Below are 11,577 nucleotides of genomic sequence, written 5' to 3' on the forward strand. Positions count from 1 at the left end.
AAACTATAAATTGTACCCAGCTTCTGGAGAACTATTTCTGCTGACGTGCTACTTGGTACATTTAAGACAGACAAACAGAAAAGGAAGTGATGAGGACGGGCACTGACAGATGTGCAGGTAGACATCCCCAGAGCGAAGCTGCACTTTCTGCCAGGCATTGAATGGGCTTCAGTCAGAGTTAGTGTGTGGGCCCAGGACTGGCCCTTTCCCAAGCAACTAGTGGGTTTCTGCTGGTCTGTCAGAAGCTCATTTAGTTCCCCAAATGGTTTGATCGTGCCTAGGACTCACTTGAGCTAGATTGTTTTTAAAAAGTCTTCCCTTGTCTGTTTTCGCTTTTTCTTTTTTAAAAAAATATTTTATTATTTATTATTTTTATTTTATGTTTGTGAGTGTTTTGCCTGCATGTGTGTAAGTGCACCCATGTGTGCAATGCCTGTGGAGGTCAGAAGAAGGCATCCAATCCCCTGGAACAGGAGTTACAGATGATTGTTAGCTGTCACGTGGGTGCTGGGAACCAAACCCAGGTCCTCTCCAAGAGCAGTCAGTGCTCTCAATTGCTGAGCCATCTCTCCAGGCCCCTGTTTTCTCTTTTTCTTAATAAATATCTAGTGATGTGGAGGAAACCCAAAGTTTTACTCATTGGAATAGAGACAGTTTTCACTTAAACTTTAAAATGACACCAGGTACCTAGATATCTGAATATTCAGTAATATAGAATCTCACAGCTTCTCCAGCTCTAGACATATAACAGGGACTGAAGATCACCATTTCTTGTCTTTTGGCCTAGACAATTCAGAGGACAACTCTCGAGAAGGGCCATAGGAACCCACATCTAACACGGACATACCTTCAGAGACACAGGGCAGCAAATCTAGCCAGAAAGAAGTCACTTACCCTCCGCATCCTCCGGCCGAGTGAGGTCAATGACGCCTGGGCCCAGCTTTCCATCTTCATTTGACTTTCCTGTTAACTGGGGCCCCAAGTTCTCAAAACGTGTTCTTTCCTAAAGAAAAGGACAATCAGAGGCTTATTCTAGATCCACAACAGCCACTTTGTTTCTTCCCGATTCTCTCTTGCTTAACCGGCAAAACTTGTACCAAACAATTTCTGACCCACTCAGGCTCTGAAGATTCTGCTGAAGGCTGACTGTGGACTGATAGCATCTAGACCACAGAACCTGTAAGGAAGGGAACCTGTGACAGGGAGCCTGCCAGAGCTACCCTTGCAGGTCTCCCCACTGTGGATTTGCACCTGTAATCTACAAGGAATGTAACAGAGGCAGTTGGGGCAAAGGTGCAAAAACTTGAAAGAGCAGTTCTCATTCAAACCTACTGTGAAACTGCATGGACAGGACTCTTCCCCTTTGGAGACCATAATTTGTGTCAGAATTCTGAGAAAAAAACAAACTAGAATTTTTGTTCCAGGATTTCAAAAACAAATACTTCAAGGCGGGTAGACTAGACCTAGTCTTTGTTGTTATTGTGATGAATATTGTGTTCAACTGCGGCTTCCTGGGAACTGAGAAGAAGGCCAGTTCTCCCAGCCAGTCAAGGAGTCTAGGGACTTCCACACCCGTGTGCTTTCCGAGGGGACACAAAGGTGTCGCCTCCAAGAGCAGGAGTCAAGGCCACAGGCCACAGCAGCCGTGCAGCTCTCAGACCAGTGGCAGAGGGCTTGCTGACCGCAGTTAACACGCTGTTCTTGTCTGCACAAACCCAGCACGTGTCCCCGCGCCTGCCTCTGTGCTGATCTCCAGATTCAAACTTGGCTTTGTGTTCTGCTTGTGAATGAATGAAACCTTGGTGTTCATTACTATGAAACAATATTAAATGTCATGTCAGCTTGAATTTACAGACATGAAATAGCGGCTTGCAGCTCCGGGAATAGTTTCTGCATGTGACACTTAATGCATTATGCAGCGGTGGAGTGCTGACTGCGTGTAGCCATTGTTCGATGACCTAGTTCCGCACTGAGCATGGCCGGCATCTGATGGGAACACTCGGCATTTTCTCCTCTGTAGGATGTTTAAGAACTTGGAAATATTCTTAAGGAGCAAACATACAATTACTTGATAGAGGCTGTGCCTCATTTGTACAGTCTCACTGCATTTGTGCTTTCTAATATGATTATTTTTGAATATCATTATATTTCTATAATTAATTCCCATCAGTCAAATTGTTGCAGGAAGCCTTCCGGTTCTCCTCATCATAGGATATGTTGAAATCTGCCTTGGACGAAAACAGCATAAACCTCGCTTTAATCTAGCACCGTTTCCAGGAAAGAACTGCAACAAAGTGATCATCATGCATTTTTCCAACCGGGTAACACTAACTGTTTCAACAGCAGTGTGTGGGGAGACCTCTGAAATACGACAAGTATAAAAGACGGGCTGAAAATAAAAACCCAAGTGAGTACGGCTCCTGATATCTTCCTATGTGAAAAACGCGGCTGCACGTGAACAAATTAACCCAGATGCAGGGCACAGCACAAAACAACCACAGCCACCAGGCATGCGGGAGCCTCACACATCGTCGGGAAGGATAGCTGCTTTTCATCAGCCTGCTTCTATTTCTGAGTAGCACTTTGGGTTGTGGTGATGTAAGCAGAAGGAATTAAAGTGAGGATGTACGGCAGCAGGCGAGGCAGAGTGTCAGCCTTTGTTCACCGCATTGTTTCTCTCTCCTCTTTGCATGTGAATGCTTCTTACCCTTTGCTGCGGGCAGGAGTTCTGATGTGACACCTGCAGTGTTCTTGGAAGAGCAACCTTTAACTGTATTTTCTTGGAGGGGGGCAACTTTCTCTGCAAATCAACAGACTGTGCTACCATCAATATGCATATTTCAAGTATCTTTCTAGTCATTCATTCTCTTTGATTTTACCGGAAAATATTCTCAGTTAAAAAAAATAAAGTTCCTGAAAGAATATCAATATTTTGACAGGGAAGGAGAAGAGGAAAGATTACATGCCATGGTTTGTAAAATCCTGAGACAACAAAGCTTACGTGATGATAATACCTTTCCTTTTATAAAAATGAAGTGTACTCACAATTCAGGAGTATCAGCTTGTTTTTAATCAGAACAAAAAACATTCAGAACGTTCAACAACACATTCATGGTGTCTCTGAAGTCATACAGTTTTTCTGACTTCACTAAAGAAAAAAGCCTTTTGCAAAGATACTCTTCCCATAAAATATCAATATTTTGACAGAGTGGAAGGCAAGGAAGAATATCCCCTGAAATACTAGTTAAATGGGCAGAAAGTAAATCAATGATAAGAAGCGTTTAGGGCAGCGGGTTGCATTTTCAATTTGATAACATTAAGTACTGTTTGAGATTAAAGCAGGGCCCTGCAAAGCCAAGTGCTTTCATATACATTTCTACCTAGTCTCCCAGAAGATTTCCTTCTTTTCTTCAAAGAATAACTGAGAATATTTATTTGCCAGCCACGGAACCATAAGATAAGAGGGCCTGATGTCTACCAGTTAGGCCTGGGCAGCTGGGTGAAGCAAAGACTTTTCCAGCGAGGTTGGACATGAGCCTCGTAAACAGGATGTGGACATGGGCAGAGAAAGTACGAAGATACCTCAGTTCCAAGAAGCTTAGTCTTTGGGCCATTAAATGCCAGTGGGCTTGTCCCTATATGGACTAAAGATAGACGTTGGATGGCAGGCCCCAAATACCCCCATCCTTTGAACTAGCCGCTCCATGTACACAGCTCCCAAGAAGGATAATCCAGAGATAGGAGCAAAATTCCTCAGTGGAACTCTAATCTCATGCCCTCCTCTAGAAATTCCCTGGTCTTCATGTTGATAGTGGAATGTGTATTTTAAATGCAGCAACACAATCAGACACTTACTTATGCATTGCCAGTCACAAACATGCAGGCAACATAAAAGTTATTGAAAAAAAATTAAAGTCAGCTCTGCTGTGTTGTAGGGACTGCTGGTTCTCTAAGTGCTTTGAAATTATGATGTATGAGGTAGATGTTGCATATTAAATAAAGATATTTAAATGATAAAGCCCCCTTTAGTGAGAGCTGATGAATGCTAAATGTTACAAGCCACAAGATGGTAGCATCCATCATCTCCACGTATCATCGGAGTCAATGACGGGGCAGCCTCACTGGTGACAGGCAGACTCTGATTATTATCCCTTATTTCCAGACTCATTGAACAAACCACTCAGCTCCTCCGGCATTATTTTTAACTTTGCATTAAATTAGCAACTTTTCCGTCCCTCCCCACCATGGCAAGATTGATCAGTTACATCCTTGCATCAGTGGAGAGAGAATGAATCGGGGTGACTAAAACACCGAAGGTTTGTTTTTATCTAGGAAAGGAAATCAACTTCCTCTTACTGGCAACAAATGTAAAATTGTGATCCCGGGAAAGAACAGCAATGAAACAGTAAGCGCACAATAATGGCTTTTCTTTGCACTTAGATAAAAGCTGAATTCTTGATGTGCACAGTATATTTTAATAAAATTTTATATACTATGTTTTATACACTTATTGGCTATTCCATAATAATGTGTGTGCTAACAGTAAAATTGCTCTTAAATTTATGTGTGTTATTTATACGTTCCCACGTAACAATGCTTTTTGTTGTAAAAAATATTCTGTTTATTAATGTAACTTTACAACCACTGCATCCAACATCCGTGGTAAATTAATGACATTTTTATTATTTTATAGTGTCATTAAATTTTTACTGATCACTCCATCAAACAGAGGCAGTAAAGGCCATAATGTAAACTGGGACACTTAGATCAGGCAGCAGGAAGACATTCCATATAGTCTGAAGAAAACTGCTGGCAATAAATGATATTTATACCGTCTTTAAGCATGTGAGACTACTTGGATAAGTTTGGCAAAACTGTTTCAGTAGTAGAGTGGATGGTGTACTTAAATAACAGTTTGCCCGCCAGTGAGACAGCCTCTTTCAAACCATACACAAGATGACTGATCGAAGCCATGTCCTAAAAACCAACATATGAGCTGCAATGATGCACCTCGCCATCCCTCTGGGTTACCGAGGCTGGCCTGCCCGTATATCGTGCCTCGGGTCCTTTCAGCATGGTCCCCTTTCTGCGTTCAGAAGGGGGAAATGGCACATGCTCAGAAAAGTCTTTTGTTTGTGTCTTTACAGGCGACTACATTCCATTTAAGTAGACTTGTCTAGACCATGACGTGATGTATTTTATTCCGGTGGTCTGAGGGAGAGGTGCTTTACCAACCTTTATTTAAAAGCTCATTTGTACAGATTGTCTGAATGTGGGGTCATTCATAGCAGCAACATGGCATACAGCCAGGGGGCTGTTACCTATCTTTTAGTTAAAAATGGGCGAATAATAATTATCTTGGGTTATTTTCAGATGTAAAATACATCATAATTAGGACGTACTCTGTACCGACTCTTAAATAAACTTAAATATGTGTTATTACCTAATTTCCAAATATTCTGTTTATGTATATAGAAGACAGTAAATAGAAAATCCTACGCTCACATAACTGTGGATTTAGTAGTACCTATCTCTTATATGGGGAACCTAGTATGATTCTTTTTTATGTAAATAAGAATTTTGTTGTTACATACTCAAATGCACATTACAATATTAAAGTATTTTTAGAGCCTTTCCGGTTTGTAATAAAGGTTTCTGTTGTAACCTTGGAAGTCATACTTCTGTATCCTCCAAGCAGAGTTTTGTCTATCGGGAGCAGAAATCCCAGGTATTACAATACTCTGGGGTATTGTCTACCCTGGATGTTTTTGCCATGTCAAAGTCATTGAGTGCTTGCTGAATGAAGTCTTTTGTGTTCATCCCGGTTCCAAGCTTTAACATTTGATTTCTACTTATATATTGGATTGGATCTTCAATCCAAGAGAAGTAAAAGTAACAGTGTACCTGCTAGAGCAGCTTTCCCCTTTCCCAACTTCTTTCCTTTCTTGCATTTACATCAAAGCCAACTGGTGAATAGCACCGGCCTCATTCCTGTCTTCACCCTGTCTACTCCATGACCTGTGCTGGTGGATTTTCCATCCACAGAGCCTCTTGCCCTAGTCTCTCCCCTTAAGGCCCTCTTTCCATCCTTAACCACCCCAACACAAGCCTTCAGGCCTTGGCTGGCTGCTGTAGGCTGCCAGCTGGTCTGCTGGCCCTTGGCACTGTCTTCCCCTGTCACCTGCTCACACGGCTTCCTTGCAGTACATGTTGCTTCATGGCTGTATCAGAGCCTTCCACGGCTTCACGTTTTCCAACGCATTTCAGACAAACCCTTCTCCCTGGCTTGCGAGTCCCTTCATTCCCTGCTGTCCACATACCTTTTAAAACTCAATTTTGTATAATTCTCCTGTCATGCATCCTCTGCTCAGGGTAGACACTGACTGTCTTCCAATAACAATACCATGACCATGCCTTCCTCATGATGCTAGAATATACTTTCTTCTCTGTCTTTGCGCCAAGTCCTATTCATATTGAAAAACCCACATATTCTATGAATTCCGTATCCTTGCTAAGTAAACTGCTTTCCAAAGTGCCCAAATTCCAAGTCTTCTCTACATCATTAGCCCCTGGATTTAATAGTACCACGTTAAACAGTCAGGGCTAGGTTCATATACACTGCCAAATCGCTCTCAACAAGATCAAAAGATTTTATAAACCAGGGATTGTATCTTAGGCTTTCCTATAGATCTTACACAACATTTAGGATCAGTGTCCACAAGGAACTGTGGTTTCCTAAGGCCACATAATTTATTTACCCACATAAAAGGAAAATGCCCTGCACAAGGGCGTGCGTAGATGAACCACCCGCTTCCCGGCAGTTCAAATTTTTGAAAGAGCTGTTTAGATTCAACACTCCCCACTGAACTGGTGATATCTCCTTGAACAATAAGAACCCAAACAAGGAAATCTTGATAAATACCTTAAATATTTCCTAAAGGAGGAAAATAAACAATTTTTGAAGAACAAATAGAAAAATGCATTTGATTATAATATAAAGTCTAACTTGGTGTTTCTTCAGGTATTTGTATCTTTGCAAAATTTTTGTCAAACACTGAAACAGACGATATCACCTACCATAAATTCAGAATACACCATTTCATTTTGTTTGTTCTGTTTTGCAACATCACATGGCGTGATATCTGGCTCACATTAGGACCTGCTCTAGACACATCTTTCAATGGTATGATTCTCATAAGACTTACTCAGCCACGCATGTAGTTTCCTATTATTGACCTATCATGTTCTATCATTCTATTTAATATCCTGCATTTACATTTAAGATTCTGATGATCAAAAATGCAGGTTTTTACATTGGAAAGTAAACTTTGTAAAAGTTTATTCTTTTTTGGAGGAAGTTGCCGTAGAACCACAGGGATTTACTTTCACAATGACATTTTGATGCTTCTGAAGTCAGTAATCATGATAATAAAGACTCTGGCTAGGAAAAGTGAGGTTCATGGTCAATCCCCATAGCCCAGTAACATTTCGTCAGCTAAAATTATTAATTTCTCTAGCTCCTAATGCATCCTTAAACATCAAAATTGTATGAGAACTCATAAATGAGTCAAGGTCTAAGTTTCCAACCATGTTTTCCCCAAAGCACCAATATGCCTATTGGAGATAAGGGAAGAAGGCCTCTTCCTGCCCAGCTGGAGAAAAAGCCTTTCCAGTGAGAATTCCCAGCAGCTTCTCACATCCACGCAACATTGCTATTGCTGTTAATTTTATTAGAAGGAAAATGGGGAGGTGTAAGGAGATTTTTGTATTTAAGTAGTTTTACCAAAATTCAGATAAGAATTTGTGCTGAGGTAAGTTATTACTGAGTGATCTCTGTGAGCCTCCTTCCCCATCTGTAAAATGGGTTAGGAAATGTTGCAGCCACAAGATTGTAAAGATCAGATGAGAGATTGCATGTGTGAGTGCTTTGCAAAAAAGAAAGAAGAAAGCGGAATTCATAAAATACCCTCTTCAGTTAGCATTACTTCATATTTGCAAAATGTTTCAGGCTAAACATCAACAGCATCCTGATCTCAACAGCGTGCTGTCCTACATCACCAGGGACCCCCACAGTCAAAGATACATTCTTTTCGCCTTGACTAAGCATCTCAGAACCGAAGTTAGGTCCAAGCCTTGGTAATCACTGTGGTAGCTGGATCTTGGCCTGCTTTCACGTACTCAGAGGTTCCCTACCACCTGCAAAGTGAGGAGCCAGCGTCTCTGGGCGGCTCATCTGACCTTCCATCACCTGGATCTTGCTTCCCTGATTAGTTTCGTGGCCCTCTTATTCTAGTTAGTATTTTCTGTTCTCATACCCTAGAACGTCTCTGAGTTTCCTGATGGTCCAGAGCCTTCTATGCTCCCACGTATTATTCTTTCCTCCTAGAATGCCACACCCTTCCTGATGGCATCATAATTAGGCCAACCAAAGTCTTTCTTTTTGACAAAAATTGGTGCCTTTCTACCAGCTCTAGGTGGACTCTGTCACTCTCTCTTTTGTTGCATCACTAAGTTCATAGAAAGTTTATGTTACAGCTATTGGCTTATGCTTCTGTGGGTGTGGGTCCTCTGAAGTGGCATGTCCACCTATGCATTATTGGCAGATTAGGCACTCTAGTAGCTAAATCCTGCTAAAACTACTAATTACTTCCTTCTCCTCTCCTCTTTTACTTTTATTTTTATTTATTTATTTGTTGAGACAGGGTCTCCCTGTAGCCCCAGCTGTCCTGGAACTCACTATGTAGACCAGGCTGGCCTCGAACTCACCGAGATCCGCCTGCCTCTGCCTCTGGGGTGCTGGGATTAAAGGCGTGCACCACCACGTCCAGCTCTAGTTTTACTTTTCAACAAAATAAAAATATTTTTCTGATCTTAGTAAAAGGCAATGAAAAACTAATTATTAAAAGACAGATAAATATGACTTTCTGGTCAGAGTTGGTCTCCTGCTGAAATACAGGGCATCTGTCTTAATCTCATTGGTTGGACTTTACAAGAACAATCTTCCTTACCACCTCAACTCCTCCCAAATATCCCTGTTACACATCTCTTATACTACCTAGCAATTCACCATTAGCAATTCTCTTTGATTAAAAAAATGACCATTTCTTAAAAAAAAAAAAAAAACAGAAAACATTTCTTATGAAAGATAAGGCAATAAACTGGCAGACAAAGCCACATTAGCTTCAGTTTAACTCCTCTTGAGAAATATGAGCGTTCCTGGGGAAAATCACCCAGGCGGGCAAACATGAACACAGACACAAATCACTGGTCAGGGGGAGTCACTGTATAAGGGTTTGGTAGCTCAGAAGGTTAGCCAGGATGGGCTAAGTTACGTCTCCCAAATTTCTAGACTGAAACTCTTACCGCTAATACTTTAGAATATGACTGTCTGTAGACAAGGCCTTTAAAGAGGTGATCACAATATGACTAGTCTACTTAGATTAGGAAGAAATAAGGGCATAAAAACAGACATGCGGGATACTGTACACCGAAGAAAGTTCATGTGAGGGAAAGAAGGGGCAGATAGACAAGCCCAGGACAGAGGGGTCAGAAGAGACTGGTCCTGCTGTCATCTTGACAGAACTGAGAAAATAAACTCCTGCTGTTTAGGACATCCAGTCTGTGGTATTCTGTGACGATACAGCAAACGGTTACAATGGCAGTTTCTACATCCTATGTCATAAAAGTTTCTTGTCACTGGTTAAAATTTATCACATAATAACAGAGCAAAGCTTAGAGAGGCCATTAGCCTCAGAAATGATTCTCCAGAAACTTTAGCAACCAAAATCCTAGTAGCAGTTCTTTGTGTTGATAATTCTATCATCTATCTATACTCTATCATCTAGATACCGACCATTTATCTATTCTCTACCTACCAGCTACCATCTGTCACCTACCTATCAGCCATCTGTCATCTAGATATCGATCATCTATCAATTTACCATCTACTACATACATATCAATCATGTATTCATCACCTATATATCATTCATCTATTTCTCTATCATCTAGATATTTATTATCTATCTACCTATCATCTGTGCATAACTTACCACCTATCTATCTATCTATCTATCATCTATCTATCATCTATTTATCTATCATCTATCTATCATCTATCTATCTATCATCTATCTATCTGTCTATCATCTATCTATCATCATCTAGCTACCTAACAATCATCATCCATCACCTATCAGCCATCTATTATCCCTATCATCTATCCATCTATAGCTATTGTCTATCACTTATTACCAATCTATCCATCCAGCCACACATCCATCTATTTATCATCTATCTCTGATTCTTCAAAGGAGAAAATTTTCCCTTGGAGGAAGAAAGACTTATTAGGACTCAGCAAAAGTTTTCAAAAGCTATAAGATTCATACTTGTAATAAAAAGAAACAAAATCAGTAAATATTGACATAAGCTGTTCAGATCTCTTCTTGGGGTGTTGTTTTGGTTTTGGTTTTGGTTTTTTTTTTTTTTTTTTTTTGCCCCTAGACTAAAAATTCCGTGGGAAGGGAAAGTGTCTCATGATCCCCCTCCCCAGCTAGCTCTGGGTCCTGCCAGCTGTGAAGCAACGTGCAGCACGTCTGATGAAATGAACTACAGTCTACAGATCATCTTGTGGATATGTTTTATGGGACTTTCAAAGACATTCTCAAAAGATGTTTGACAAGCTTTTCTCAGGATCAGAAGAGTTCACCAAACCAGGCAAGTCTTGTCACTACAACCCTGGTAACAGCAGCATCCCACATCTCCTGTAACATACGCTTAGACACATACCACTGACCATCACATGACAAACGATATGCAAGCATTAACCCTAAAGATACGAGACATTTTTAGCCTTGGTAGGTACTGAATTAAATTAGTTTCATCAGGATTATAGTGCTTACTGAACCTCTGTAGCCAAATGTTTGCTGTCTCATTCATATGGTTTTAACTAATTGTGAGGTTATTTATAAGTTTGCAGCTCCCAAGTAGAATTATATAGGATCCAGATTTAAGCAGAGACAGTTGTGTGGCAGCCTGAGTCCTGCTTATATGTGGTTCCAACTTTTTACTCCTGTAGAGACACAGGAAGCAGGTCTGTTTCTGAATATTCTCTAATTAACATTTGTTTCAGTAACAAGTTCACAAAAAGTTCCATTGTAAAATTATACAAACTCCCTTTAAAACTAACACAACTTATTTAAATCTATCTCACTTAAACCAACAATAAGACTCTGTTATTCTAATAGTCCCCATATGAATAAAGGACATCAGAATAAAACCAATGGCCAACTAAGCAAATGTCATTGTCACAAAAGGCATTTGGGGGGTCTTATTAGTTCAAACCTAGGCCTTTGACTTCTGATATCTGCTTGATGTGCAGTGTGTGTTTTTCAGTATTTATGGACTTTGTGGAAACATGGGTGCAATTTATTCAATAGATGACATCAAAACTATATAAGCCAAGAATGGCAATTTCTTTAAAAATATACCTTCTGTTTCAAAGTACAGAAAAATAAACACACAAAAACAAAAGAAAAGAAGAAGAAGAAGAAGAAGAAGAAGAAGAAGAAGAAGAAG

At 40.5% G+C, this 11,577-nt stretch overlaps 1 protein-coding gene across 2 annotated transcripts in view; it reads right to left on the reverse strand.

The window, feature by feature from the left end:
• The window catches only part of Sox6 (SRY-box transcription factor 6), a 485,425-nt gene that overhangs the window by 42,216 nt on the left and 431,632 nt on the right, over window positions 1-11,577 (reverse strand). For both annotated transcript variants that reach the window (XM_008853528.2, XM_008853529.2), the window contains one exon: window positions 895-1,003. In XM_008853528.2, the coding sequence (XP_008851750.1) occupies window positions 895-1,003 (109 nt within the window). The remainder of the gene's footprint in view (window positions 1-894; window positions 1,004-11,577) is intronic.

This window comes from Nannospalax galili, unplaced genomic scaffold, assembly GCF_000622305.1.
Source record: "Nannospalax galili isolate Female #2095 unplaced genomic scaffold, S.galili_v1.0 scaffold44, whole genome shotgun sequence".
In the NCBI taxonomy this organism is placed as follows: Eukaryota; Metazoa; Chordata; class Mammalia; order Rodentia; family Spalacidae; genus Nannospalax; species Nannospalax galili.